The 15,507-nt window shown below is 36.8% G+C and overlaps 1 protein-coding gene across 4 annotated transcripts in view; it reads left to right on the top strand.

Annotated features, from left to right (window-relative positions):
* Positions 1 to 1,542: 1,542 nt before the first annotated feature.
* The window catches only part of LOC117403974 (ras GTPase-activating protein 1), a 49,618-nt gene continuing 35,653 nt past the window's right edge, over positions 1,543 to 15,507 (top strand). For 2 of the 4 annotated variants that reach the window (XM_034006516.3, XM_059034058.1), the window contains exon 1: positions 1,543 to 2,715. In XM_034006516.3, the coding sequence (XP_033862407.1) occupies positions 2,183 to 2,715 (533 nt within the window). In that variant the 5' untranslated portion in view covers positions 1,543 to 2,182. The remainder of the gene's footprint in view (positions 2,716 to 15,507) is intronic. The other 2 variants (XM_034006512.3, XM_059033902.1) reach the window with 2 other exon arrangements.

Raw genomic sequence — 15,507 nt, forward strand, 5'->3', positions numbered from 1 at the left:
TAAAAAAAAAATCAGAACCCAAGCTGTATTTATGTAATTTAATACATTCTAAATCAACACTTATTCACATAACAAAATGTAATCCTTTGTTTTGGCTACAAACTACTGTGTCTTATTTTGAGGACAGTCATTTGTCATTAAATATTGGGGGTGCTTTAGACTTCTGAGTTTTAAAAGTAATGACTAAAATAGAATTATAGTGAAAGTGAATCTAAACAACAAGCTGCATATGTAAGTTATGATACATAATTGCCACATGTCACGCCCTGACCAAGTCGCTTAACATTTAGACCCTTTTGTCCACATACTGTTGTTGTTCACCATTGTTCTGTAACAGACAGAACAAGCTGCTGATATCTAACCATGTTTACACCATCATAATGAGAGGAAAACTGAACATTTGGCAACGTTTTTATTTAATGTCTTGTTTACTCTGACAAAACTACCAATCTGATATCCACTTTCTAAAAACCCAGTACTCACTTTAAAACCACTAGGACATAAATGTTCCTCTGTAAATTTGAGTTTGGTGCTTTGTTTTTGTGCAACATAATATCGGGGTCAAATCATCACAAAGTGGGGAAAAAAAACACAAAAAATAAAGTAGGTTGTAATAGCAGCAAATAAAGAGGTAACCAGGCAGTATCAGAAAGGACTTTCCACTGGAAACTGTCCTCAGGGCATCAGAATCTTCTGGGTCATTTGTCCAGCACTCCCACCTTTCAATTTCCGAACTCTGCACATCAACCCGCTCTGACTCTAACCCAGCCCCAACCCTCAAACCTTAAACCTTTACCATCTGATTCCCTGAGGACAGTTTCAAGTGGATATTCCTTTGTCTGCATCCAGGCAACAAAACCACATCGACAACACGTTTGCAGGATCAACACCAACAGTGGAGAAGCTTTACATATCTTATATAAAAAACAAGGTTTTCCAAGTGTACAGTAATAGTACACAATAAGTCCAACAATACAGTTCAGTTGATTATGCCCATTTTTGTTCTATGCGATATTTCCTTTAAAAAAAAAATAATTATAAAAAAAATGCAGACAACGCTACCTAAAAATGCAGTATTTTGCAATTTGTTGTCTCAAGGGCAACTAGAAAAAAACAGAATAGCCAACAAGTTGACGTGTTTAAGAAAATAAAATGCATTCGGTACATTGGAACGTGAATGTGTGTGAAATGTAAATAAATAAAGAAAACCTGCGGCCATTTAAGGCTAACCCAAATCCCTTCCTTGTTACTCTCTGCAATTACTGTCGGCGACTAAATGGTTAAGGACCACTAGCTCACATACAAGACAATACAGCATTTTTTTTTTTTTTTTTTAAAAGAGCACCACACGTTGATGACTCTAAAAAACCTGAGAATCACCGTATTATTCGAAAACGTATACAGACTTGTCATCAATAAGATACATATACTGCGTCTGGTTTCTAAAGACTCGAATAGGGAAATACACACGCGAAAAATTACACAATGCTTTTGAATAAATCACAATTTCAATTCTGCTCTTCCCCTGTTCATTTTTTTCTGTCTTATTTTTTATTGCAGGACGATGACAGATAACAAGGATGGAAGGCGTCTTCTGCGCTCGCTTGGCCGGGTCTGCTCGTGAGCGAGCACGCGCTTTCGACAGGAGGAGTGAGGAGCAGCGGTCACCACCACAACCGGGAGAGCGAGAGAAAGAGAGAACTTAAGCAAGAAACAGCTACTGGGTTTCTCAGATCAGTTTGGATGATAAAGGCAAGCAGCCAGTGCTGGAGACCCGCAGACGGTCGTGGGACAGTGCCGGAAATAATCACGGACACAAACTTGTGAGTTGAGAAACAAATCAAGGGGCACACACACATACACACTGACAACAACACACTCCCAGACAAGTGGACTGCTGCTGCGCGTGAGAGAAACTGACAGAAAAAAAAAAGAAACACGTTATCTACCTCCCACCCACCGGCTGATAAAATCTGAAAATTTCAAGATTTCGTTTTACTTAAAGTTGTTGTTTTTTTTTTTTTTTTTCCGGTAAAGCCAAGAAGATGCACTGAGCTGTTTTGAAACCGACTGTGTTCTGGGGAGAGAGCGCTGTTTCCTAAGTTAAGTTTTTTTGTTTTTTTTTGACAGAGACAGGAGGGGGAGGGCTGTTTTTTTTTTTTGTCCTTCTTTTCTAAACACGATGGCGGCAGAGGTTGGTAGTGAGGAACCAGGCTCGGCTTCGGGAGGGACCGGGGGTGGCGGAGGGCCCGATACGGGCCATTTTCAGATGTTTTCCCAGTTGCGGGTGAAAGAAGTGGGCCCGGGAGCGGTTCACCACCTCCACCATCAGCACCAAACACACACCGCTACCGCTTCTCTGTCTGAGGTGCGACTGTACCCAGTCCCCGCCGCTCCAGCGGGGCTCCCAGGCACAGCTATGTTTGGGAGTGGCGCTAGTGGTGGGGGGCATGCTACTATGTTTGGGACAAACTCAGGAGTGGGGACTGGTGTACCCTATCCTGCTACTTTAGAAGGACAGAGCAGCCGGACCTCCCCAACCTCAGCGGATCCTGTGTTTGACGAGTCGAGTGCCTCCCCCCCTCTGCCGTCTCCTCCACCCCCGCCCGCAGTTTGTGGGGGTCTTGGGACAGTGGACGAAAGCGATATGCCGGATGGACCGGAATACGAGGAAGAGGAGGTGGCATTCCCACTGACTGCGCCGCCTACGAACCAGTGAGTAAATGTTTTCCTAGTCGTTTTTTTTTCTTCTAATCTTTTCACTGTATTTGTTTTGTGTGATCTGTGAAAATGAGTTTACTGTCAGTGTCACCAGGAGGAAGCCTGTCCAGAAGTTTGGAGGTTGCATCAGATTTACACATAAGCAACTGTGTATTCTATGTGCTGAAACAAGTACTGTGTGCAAACATTTAATACGTTTTTTTTTTTAATGTAATTGTTATTTTTAATTTAGCAACAAATGTAACCCCTACCCCCCAAAAAAACAAACAAACAAACAAAAAAAACAAAATATCATACTCCCTTATGGCAAATACTGTATCTGCGTCTATATCTGTTTTGGGTTTGGCTATATATATATATATATATATATATATATATATATATATATATATATATATATATATATATAATATATATATATATATATTAAAAGAAACAGCAGTGAAAAGTAATTTGTAAGGGAGTTCAACTTATTAAGCTGGTTTTATTAACGTACCAAAATAAAAAAGGAATGCATAGGCCTACAGTTGATAGCTTAGCAGTCACTGAATATGATTGGAAAGGTATGCTAACTGTAAGCAGTTATATTTTTATAGCAAAAGCTTACAGTGGCTAACCACACAGGTCTTGATTTATACCAATAGTTGAGTTGCTTTTCTTATCAAATGCAATATCTGTCATAATGCAGTCAGTTTAGGGATTTCACAACTTTGTCACAAAAAACATAAAACAACCTTGCAGGAGCTGATTGGCAAGAATAGTCTTTATTGATTTGTTCTACTTTGTCAGTAATGAATCCTTGATCTAGTTTATTTTGTCACGTTATCCAGACTAGTTTATTTTGTTATTCCTAATTTCCTACCCAAGATTAGTCCCTTAATAAGCATGGTTACAATTTACCCAGGTGATCAATATTTGTCACATCTTTTTAAAGTGCAATGCAGTATTTTAAATTCTTTGCATTTCGAACTCATAGGGTTATTATTTGTTCTCAAAATAAGATCTCGCCATTTGACTTGGTCCCCATCTGATGTTTGTGGTCCTGTTAAAATATGCTGGTGCATATTAGGTTTTATTGCAGTTTGACATTCTATACAAGTTGCTTTAGGAGAAACACTAGCTCTTCTGTGTTATCTTGGTCAAAAGGAAATAGGAAACGACATGACATTTCATATTTACTGGTAGCATTAGTTGATGGTTAAATGAAGATTGTATTTTATTTTAGTAGCATATCAAAGGTTTCCAGTGTGATTATATATATATATATATATATATATATATATATATATATATATATATAATATATATATATATTCTGAGATTAAAACTGGGTGTTAAAGGAAATCCCAGCAAAACAGTTACACCTTAAATGGAGTAAAAGTCAGTGGTAAAAGTATCTGTTTGTGACAAAAGGTGCATGTGTGTGGTACAGTACCAAATGGGCTGGTCATGGTGTGAAATAAATCTGTGGACTTTTTCACTATAATAGTGCATTGATAAAGAATAACATTTTAAAGCTGGTGCATTTTGGTGTATGGTGACAGCTTAAGAAAAAAAAAAAAAGCTTGTGATAGACCTACATGTATTCTTGTCTGTAGGAAGCTGTTTGAGCCATGTCTCTTATGCTGTAGTTCAGGACGCAAGATTTAATTTTATTTTTTCTTCAAATGGTGTTTATCTATGTTGAACACATTTTACAGGAAACGCCTATAAAGCAGATGATTTCAACTTAGTGTACCTAAAATCATATTGTGCTCCTTTACTTAAGGTAATAATTAACAATACCTGCACAAAATAAATTGGTCAACATTTAATTTATTTTGTAACTTTCTAACTAAAATAACTTAAATTGGTTTTAACTAGCCTTTGTTTTATTTATTTTTTTATTCAAGACTGACCATTTCCAAAGATGTCTGGCATGTAGTATGCCAGCTTCATTCAAAGTGTACAGCATATGTAATTGTAATACTGTAGTTTCTGAGGGGTAGATGCTTTTCATTAGTTTGATAAACATGGTTGACATATTCCCACTTTGAGATTTATTACTATGGATTCTTGACAAGCATCATCGTTCTTATCATTGCTCCATTTCTGAGCCATATTAAGGCAATCTTTTGTTAACTATTACGTTACCTTTTGCCTGTTTAGTCATTAAGCTCTTGGCCCTTTTGAATAACAGTTTGGCTAATTACTCCTATTTAGAGCTAGACTGGCCCTTCATCATCCTGATAAGAGAGGATACACAGCACTGTGCTCAAGATAATGAACAACAGGAAGGAAAGTGTCAGCATGTCTTTCCATTTTCTGTTCTGTTTGCACACACACACAGACTTTAAAAATGAAGACTGCTCTGTTCCAATTCCCAAACAGCTTTGTTATTTTCTTATTGTTATCAGATCGTTGTTTAGTTTTATTACCATTTGGATTTTAAAACTAGCATAATATTAGGGATGGTTATAGCTTCTGGATTTGTCAAATAAAATCGTGAATGTAATAACTATTCTTATTTTGCTGGCTTTGCTCAAATCATGTTGATTTTTAATTATATAAATGTTAAGTTATATAAGAACAAACTACAATGAGTGTGTGCCGAAACAATACATTGAGTCAAGGTAGTAATTGATGAATTGAGAAACAGAAGTCTGAAATATTTAGTATTATTTAAAAACAATTAGGGCTGCAACGAAGGGTACATTTTGACCATCGACTATCGGAACACATTACCGAAGGAAGGTTCAAACTTTCAGTGGTACTAATTTGCATAATTTACTGGTGACGTCACCATAGCTACTTTATATTTGATTGCAAATCCTATTATTTTACAGGTAATCCATATAAATGGAATAAAACATTCACATGTAGTTTACAAATACGTTATATAGAACAATATTCATGTTTTTATAATTTCGATAAAAATACACATTGTTTATTTACACGTAATTGCTGCTGCTTGCGATACATACAGTAAGCTTCCATTGCAGCAGCACCAACTGCATCACACTTAAGCAAAACAAAGCTTTATTTAACAATCACCGTTCCAAGCAGGTTACCAGTCACATTTTACTACTACGAAAAATATTAATAATAATATGAACTTACGTCTGTCAAGTGACCCCGGAGATTGATTGTGCCTCCATGATGCATCAACAGTCGCTTGCACGGTTTGCATTCAACTTCAGTTTTTTTTGGTCGTCTGGGCATTTAACAAAAAAATCCAAAACAGCAGAGGGATTTTTTTTTTTTTTTTTTAAATTTAGTAATCACCAATCATTTTTTATTATTTTCTCCCAATTTGGCATATCCAATTATTCTTTAGGCTCCGCTCACCACTACCAACCCCACGCTGACTCGAGAGCGGAGAAGACGAGCACACGCTGTCTTCCGAAGCGTGTGCCGTCAGCTAACCACTTTTTTTCATGCTGCAGTCTCACCATGCAGCCACCTCATAGCTACAGCGTCGGAGGACAACACGGTTCTGGGCAGCTTAAAGGCAAGCCCGCAGGCACCCAGCCAGACTACAGGGGTTGCTGGTGCGCGGTGAGCCAAGAACACATTGGCCGACCTAAGCCCTCCCCCCCCCGGGTGGTGCTCGGCCAATTGTGCGCCGCCCCCCTGGGAGCTCCCGTCTACGGTCGGCAATAGAATAGCCTGGACTCAAACCGACGACCTCCAGGCTATAGGGCGCATCCTGCACTCCACTTGGAGTGCCTTTACCAGATGCACCACTCGGGGGGGGGGGGGGGGGGTGACAAATTATGAAATTAAAGGTTTGCCTCTGGATAACATGAGATGAAGGGGGGAGAGGCGGATGATGCTCAGTTTTCTAAATTAAAATGATTAGTGTTAGCGTATTTTTTGTATGTTTCAAACATATTCCACCATAGCACTTCTCTTACACTGTCTTGTACACTAGGTATTCAGTACATATTTTACTGAAGCACTACAACCGCTATAGGTACCCCCCAGTGCTTTGCATACTATACCCTGCTCCATATATACGGCAGCGGCGCCATATAGAGTTGCTATGTATAACGATTTGGTACTAAATTTTAATACAACAACTTTTGTTTACATAATATGCATTATACAAATACAAAGATCCAATTTTTGCATGTGAGTGACATTTAATGTGTGATTTATAGTATTCACACATTGTCAAACGGTTTCTGTTAAAAGGGCAAAACAAAAACAAAAAAAAAACAGTGCGTGAATTCCACCTGACAAACCTTCGAAGGTTTAAAACTACCTTCAAACTCCTGGCTAGCGAACGAACCTTCGAACACAGCCCTAAAAACAATACAAATTATTTGAGATTCTATTCTAGAAAGCCATGCTTGTACTGTAGCTGTGTCTAATATTGAATACATTTAATAGACACTTTTTGAAAATGTTTTTGCATGCTCTGTTTGTGCTTTTTTATATTGTTTTAACATTGTTTAATTCAAGCCAAAGGCATTATTCTTCAGGTGTTGACTTTTGAGACTATCCTTAAGAAGTCCTGTTGGTAGTCTACAGTAATTGGGATTTGCTGTACAATAGCTGCAAAGAGAATACAGTGGAACAGTGTTCTAAATTCTATGTCTAGTTGTAGCATGTTTAAATTTGTCACAGCATTCCTGTGCACAAAGGCATACTTTTTTTATAGTATCATTTTGGATATTCAATTTGTTACTAGTTCAAGATTTAGACAAGTATTCGAATATTCGTTCATTTGCAAAACATTATCCATTTTGTAGCACTGTATTCAAGTTGAAAAACATCCCAGAAGTAAAAATAGGTTGTGAAGACCTTGCTCTACCCCACTGAATTAACTACAACTAAGGATGCCACAGAAAACAGTCTTGTGTATTTTAGGTAAAAACAGTACTTAAATAGACAGCATGTTTTTTTTGTCTGTTTGTTTTAAATAATCCCTGTCATTCTTGTAACTTCGCAAAATAAACTAAATGGCCATAGACACATTTCCATAAAGTAACCTTAATTTTTAATTTGAATTAACACTTAAGATAAAATAAATGTGGAAATGAGGGTATTGTCCAATGAAAGAAAAAAAAAACAATAATATATACTCACCGTTCTGTTCCACATAACTAGGATCGCAACATAAAATATATAGATATCTCACAATACGAGACATTTACTTTTAAAAGTTGGGCCGGTGTTGGAAAACATGAGTCATATATGGCAGAAAGAGACAGACCCCTATTGACTCGCTTCCCAAATCTGAAGCAGTACACGATAACTTTTAGTAGAGAACTATTTGGCAGCTTGTGTTGCGCATCCTAATGCTGACGGTTTTTGACGGTGAGAGTAAACATTCTTTTAGGGTTGGGGGTCTGGACAGGTCTTTGTGAGCTCTGCAAGGCCAAGCTTAATTTTTTCTGTTTAATCCGTGGCTCAAATGATTGTTTTTGTAATTATAAACACAAAATTTGGGCAGGTGATGCTGCATAAAATATTCAATATGTACTGAGTATTTAAATCACCTCTTTTGGGTGGGGAATAACATTATTATAAAATTACAGAAATGGCCTATTATCATATGTTTCTGGTCAACATTTATAGTACTATTAGACCAATGCAATCAATGATGTCAGCTGCAGGGATGCCATCATTAAAGGTTTATTGGCAGGTTTCTCTTTAAATGACAAGTACGTTGCATTTGTGCTGACATAACATGCCACTGTCCATAACCTTAACAGGCAAAACTGACCTCTTTTCCCAAGTGCAAGAGGCCTTTTAGGCTGTGTAGTGTAGTCTTGGAACTAGACCAATAAATGCAGCTTCCGCGACTGTACCAATTTGTATTTTGCACTTTTGAAATGCATTTGACTTGAATTACAGCAGTTACTCTTTGTAACTGACAGATTGCCAGTTCTTTGCCTCTTTTTAGTATACGTCTGCTTTTAAGTGTCTGCTCTTTTCCATTTCTGAATGAGCTGAAGTGAATTGAATTCTGCCAGTCTTACTTAACATCAGACTTCAAGTTTTTTTTTTTGTTTTTTTTTTTATATATATAAACCTAGTAAGGTGGCCAGGAATATACAGTTGTGCCCATACATTTACATCATCTATTCCTTTACTATTATTCACATGAGTAGAATTTTGTAAATATTGATGGGGTGAAAACACATAGGTTCCTGGTCCAAAGCCCAGATTATCTGCAGTTCTGAATCCAGTCAAGAATTGCTTGATCGAGTTAAAGATGCAAATGAATGACTGAAGCACCTTAAATAACCAAGCAACCTCTTGTTTTTAGTAGCCACACATGTTCAGTTCCTTTTGTGACCAGTCTGTGCAGGATTTCCTGCACAATAAATATATTTTTAAAACATACAATATCTCAAATGTCAATAATAATGCATGAAGAACACTACTGTAAAATGGCACAAGAAATTAAGCAAAAATGTGTATTTTAAGACAGCTAGTTCCTCCTTCAGGTTAATTTGAATGATTGGTTCATTTGAATTACTGTACTAATAATAAGAATAGAAGTATTGCAGTTTATTACTTTCGCTAAGCTTCATAGCTCATAGAGAAGTGAGCAGCTGAACCCTTCTCTAAATTCAATCTGTAAAACTGACAAGTGCATGTGCTGTTGGTATTTAAACAAGGCTGCATTTCAGCCTCTTGATAGTCATGAGACAGTTGCCAATTCATCAGAAAACATTATTTTGTGAGACATTTGCATTTGGCCATGTAAACTTTAATTAATCTCAATGAAACATCAATTCATAGAAAGCAGTACATAATATAGGCCTATTCCAGTAATAAACAAGTAAGGTGTAACACAAACATGTCCAGTTCAAGTTATTTGAACGTGTGAATCCGTGGTTGAGTACGGAGCATTAGAAAGAACATGGATAATTGACATGAACGTGATGTTAATCGCACACCACCAGTGGCTTTTACTTCCACACTGTTACAGGTAACTTAAACAAGCAAACAGACTGTTGAACAATATTCTGGCAATCAGACTGTTTTAGATTTTAGAACTGTTTGTTTTATAATGCAATCATATTATGGAGGTAGGTATATTTGTCGTTATTTGAAGCATCATCTCTAAATTCAATGTTGTTTTTAGCTTTTTCCTGTAGCTTCTCATGTTCCAAATAGAGAGGGGGAAAAAGATCCTTTAAAATTGACGACTTCATGAAAAACTAGCAAGGCAATCCAAATTATCCATGTGACTCTCCAATAATTCCATTTGAAGCGCTGTTGTTTCTTAATAAAGATTTGCACCCATAGATATACTGTACTTTGCATAGCAAAATACATGCACAGTCAACATTTGGGCTAGGTTGTTAGTAACATCCACAATGTATGGTCCATTATACTATAGTTATGTAGTAGTAGAAAAGTAAAAAGATACAGTTAAGTTGTCATCCTTACCCAGAGGACAACTACTGATTAGTGCACATTTGGAAGAGACCAGGATTTGACGCATCTGAAAGATATCTGTCAAAGCATACTGTACAATGATTCTAAGTATTGAAGACGGGATGGATTTTCACCAAGTACTAACTAGGGGTGTTCACCTGGCAGTACTGTATTGCTGATTGTCATTGTGGAGTACAGACTTTCCTCAGATCTCCAGACTTTCCTGAAGGAATTATAGGCAGCGATAATCCTTGAGGAATAGTAACATACTGTACATTATTTCTCCAGAACCATTTAAACATCTTGCAGACTAATCATCATGTCGGGTCAGTACAGCCTAGCTCCCCACAGTGGCTCTTCTGTACATTCTATTGACAGTGTTATAGCAGGGGTTTCTATGTTTTTGTTCAACCATGGCACACACACAGTCTTACATTTGATTTTAGCATTGTTTGATTGGTATTTGCTGTTACTTTCAGTAAAACAAAGAAAAAGCTAAAATAGTTGGTTAATGCTGAGTTTCCACGAAGATTAAAAGGGATTAGGAGTTATAAATTGTTGCACTGGAAAAGTTGGATTTCAAGATTAGTGCGTGTAACATTTGCAAGGTACTCCACATGTAAGTGAAACCGACTACTTTGGGCTACTCTGTTTCTACCAAGTCAAGACAGTCGGTGTGTTTTTAGCATACATGCATACATACATACATACATACATACATACATACATACAGTGACTTGAGGTATGAGGTCACATAGTTTTGGCCAGAAACAACCTTGAACAACTTCAATTGTGTTCTAAATGAGCTACAGAGATGGTACTCATTTTAATGCTCCAAAACCAATGATACAACACTCAAATACAGCCCACTCACTTCCTGGTCATGAGATCACCCTGGCAGCCTCAACTTCAATTTTGATTTTATTTTATTATTATTATTATTTATTTCTTAGCAGCCGCCCTTATCCAGGGCGACTTACAATTGTTACAAGATATCACATTATACATTATTTCACACTATACAGATTTCACATTATTTTTTACATACAATTACCCATTTATACAGTTGGGTTTTTACTGGAGCAATCTAGGTAAAGTACCTTGCTCAAGGGTACAACAGCAGTGTCCCCCACTTGTGTGTATTCTTCTATCACCCAGAAAGGCGTTCACTTAAGTTTATTGTGGACCACTTAATTTTATTCTCCATAATACTCAGACAAAATCATTTTGCAAGTTGTGAAAGATGAAGTGTCATAAGGTCATCTCAGGACCTGAAGGTTATATAGTCTAAAATGACATCAACAAGAATTACACTCTGCTTTGAACATTAGAGTAGTTTCAAATTAGGTTTACTCTTTGATTTGCTGAGATCTACCAATCATTTTTCATATAGCTACTGACTTTCAGATAAAACCAGTGCTGCTGATTTCCTCAATCCTGAAAATCATGAGACCATGATCTTTTACAATGAACAGTAAGCATTCCACAGTAGCAATGAATTTCTTTAACTCTATTGGAGACAGCTGGAAAAAAATGATCCTGTCTGTAAGTGGACTCTTAGTACTCCATACTTTACATTGAATTATTTTAGTTGTAAATGAGGCATCGTCTCAATAGGTTTATTCCTGGTTGAATAAATAAGAAGTACCACTAAAAAGATTAACAATTGTTAGTAATTTATGATGTTTTGTTGATGGGTCATTGAATGAAAATGTTACATGGTAAACTGATATCTGAACAATGCAAATCCCATAGATTTTTTGGGGTGATGTTGCAACCTAATACACATACATTTGAAGTATAAAGGACTAGCCTATGTTTTTAATTAGACCGCCAATTAAAAAAAAAAGTTAAGTACTTTTCTGGGTGGTTGAAGGATATGAGCATGTAAAATCAAATAAAATTTTAAGCTGAAGATTTTTTTTTTTACAATGGGAGGAATTTATTTTTACATCATTGTATCAGTGTTTGGAAATAGCTTTGTTTGTAGCCCAGTTAGAAGTTATGTGTGCTATATCTGCAAATTTGTGTGCTTGGTTTTCTCTTTCGACCTACAACACGCCCAGTTTTGTCCGAACCTTGGCTTGAAAATATCACAAGTATGATCTGTCCATACTGGTAATGTGTACTAATAAACCCAGGTTACTACTTTTTCCTTTTGTGTATCCTGTTTTCAAGTATTTTGCACACTTCACGTGGCTTCCTGAGGATATACAGCAGGGTCATTCCGTGTCAAATGAACCACCATTTTGTGAAAATGTCACCATGCATCTCAGATTTTGATAAAACTTGATACAGTAGTCGCCGCGTATAGGAACACTTCACCTAAGGGAACACCCTTGTTGTGAAATTGATTTTTACCATTGTAAATGCTTCGACTAAAGGAACAGGAACTTTGCTTAAAAGAACACCTTCTTGGCATCAATAGCGATTTGTTCACAAAGGATACAGTACTGTTTTGTAAGCTGATAATTCATCATCACTTAAATTTAAAATGGTCTATTCAGTCTTTTCAAAAGCGACTTCGCGAGAGTGTCATGAGGCACACTGATTGGTTTAATAAATCTTTCCACAACCTCTGTCATATCATTGACTCGTTTTATATTCTGATTTCCACAAGTGCACCTCTTCGCTACAAAATGGCATGTAAACAAATGGCGAAAATTGTTGGAAATTGTTCAAGCTTTTGAAAAAAACCTAAATCAGACACAAGTCACAGAGCAATTTGGTGTTTCCCGTTCTGGTGAGTTGCTTCACCGTTCTGTTAAATAATGTTCATGTCTTGTATATTGCTTCTGCATTTTTTAACGTGTGTAGGGGTGCTCTTTTAATTTAGTTTGACAGTTACAGGGCTTAAAATGAACTTTTACCGGCTAACATTGTTCCGGGGGGGCGACGACACCAAAAGAAAATGCAAAAACAATTTATGAGCAGTCTCAATAGGGTCTGAAACAATCTGCCTCATGAGTGAAGATAAGGTATGTGTTGGGCATCTGCCCACTCCACAGACTGCATGCGCACAAACTGCATAGTCACCAGCCCTTTCTGGCAGAATCATGCATATACTAGCTCCTCTTCTATGACCACGCTATCAGTTGAACCATCTGACATCACTGACAGGAACTTTGCACCTTTTATTCTCTTGCAGCTGCGCTCTTTCTACCTCAGCAATGTAGTGCAGAAATGTTTGTTTGTCATTCCTAGATTTAGCCCAGTCTGTTCATCAACCCTATATTATTAAAAATAATTTTAAAGAATTAAAAAAAAAAAAAAAAATGCTATGTTTTTTCAAGCTTAAAACAAGTCAGTTCAAGATACAATTGATTTTAGTAAATAGTAAATTCACCAAAATGAATCTTAAATACCAAATAAGAGTTTACTTTATTTAATGTGGTTGCAGTATAGTTTACTAGCAACCATTTGAATCCCTTTTTCAGAGTTTGTAGCATGCAAAATATTATTATTATTATTATTATTATTATTATTTTAGAAAATATTGGACGTGCTATGCTATATTTAAAAAACAAAATCTTGTAGAACAGTAATAATAATAACAACAACGTGTTTGACCTGGGGCACTTTAAGTGTGTTTAAAACACCAGTCACTGTATTAAAATTAAAACTTCACCGGTTACACTTTCATTGAGGTTAAAATACTCACAAGTTGATTGTATTTTTTCAGCAGTCAATACCCATGTGTTCTCCTTTTTCATCTGCTTCTTGACAAACAACCGGTCATCCATTTAGGTGTTGTAATAACCATAGCGACGAGGTCAAAGTTCAGTTGATTTGAACTGTCAGTGACTGCAGTTTGAGCAGGGCGATTGCTGGTAGAAAGTATAAACTGCATGGTGACATGACGGCGATGATCGCAGGTCGCCTTGCTCTTCAACGACAGTCGAGTGATGGAATATAAACCGGCCTTAACACTTTGAATGCCACGTTGTTTTCACATAGAATGTTGTCTTTCACCAACATTCTGCATGATTTAGTAAGTGGTTTTATACATCCTTGAATATCTAAAAAAAAAAAAAAAAGAAAATGTATGTAAATAAATGCGTGTAAGCCATACAAATACATTGCAACAATACAAGAAAACCCTGGAGTTTGTTTATGTCTTCATATGGTAGCTCTGTAGAACAAATATGATTACACTTACATACAATACAGGTATTTTTTTTTTTCCTCTCTCCTACCTCGTCTCTTTCAGGCTCACTATCTTGGTCAGCAAATAGAAGACGAACAGCCTGCAGTGCAGTGTATTTTTTTGCCATTCTAAAAATAAAAAAATAAACAAGCGGAGTAATTCAAGACATAAATAGACAGCACTGCCAGGGCGATTTTATTATCTTCAGCGAAAATCATTTTCAGCATTTTCACCAACTTTTTCTGAACTGTTATTGCTGTTCTGTGGTAGCATTTTTATTTGTAAAAATTAATCACGGAGAGAAAGGTAGTACAGCCCAAGATGTCTTATGAGGGGGTTTGTTTCATCTTAAAAGAATGACAGGCGATAATATTTATACTTATTAACAGAAGCTGTTTATAAAAATCCTTTTAGATTTAAGTAAATATCAAAAAACTAACCTCAGTTGTTCTCCATTTTGTGGTTGTCAGCAACATCACTTTCATATGTGATTTGCTAAAAAAAACTTGAATGACAGAATATATTAAATAGACCAATCGAAAACAGAAGTTGTGGTAACATAATTTTTTTTAAGTTCCTTGTTGTTTTAGCCAACAGCTTCTGTTGATTAAAGGTACAGTGGTCTGTGGCAAATTCACACCACTGGCACAGAGCCACTGGTGTTTAAAGTGTTAAGGGTACGAAAACGTAAGTATGTGAAATTTACCTGCCACAGACCAAATGAACCCGCGTTTGGCGGGTGTTAATTTCGATCTCTGCAGTTAGTTTATTAGCGTTAGTTTGTCTTAAGCCGGGGACACAATGCCCGATGCGGTTGTCTCATCTCTGGCGGAGGTCACGTCGCAAAAAACACCTCTGAGAGCGGGCATCACACACTGCCCAATTGAAATCACAGTAAGGGGCGCACAATTTGTGATTTGTTTTCTGATGTTTGACCTACCCTGGATGCATTAAAGTACAGTGGTAATGGGGCAAGTCAATGACAATACTATCTATACAGCAGCGTGATCGTGAAACCCATACATGACTGGAGACATGCATATATTCTCTCTCTATTAATACACACACACGTGCACACACAACATACATACATTCATACATACATACATACCTACACACAAGGTATTCCATTGGTTTGTATACAGTGTCCGTGCCGATATCTTTTGAAAACAAGCCCTTACAGCCCCGTAAGCATTGTACTTTAACTATTAGACAAAATATTTACACAATACTTAAAAAATGCTGTTACAAACCTGATT

The sequence above is a fragment of the Acipenser ruthenus genome, chromosome 1 (assembly GCF_902713425.1).
Source record: "Acipenser ruthenus chromosome 1, fAciRut3.2 maternal haplotype, whole genome shotgun sequence".
Lineage (NCBI taxonomy): Eukaryota > Metazoa > Chordata > Actinopteri > Acipenseriformes > Acipenseridae > Acipenser > Acipenser ruthenus.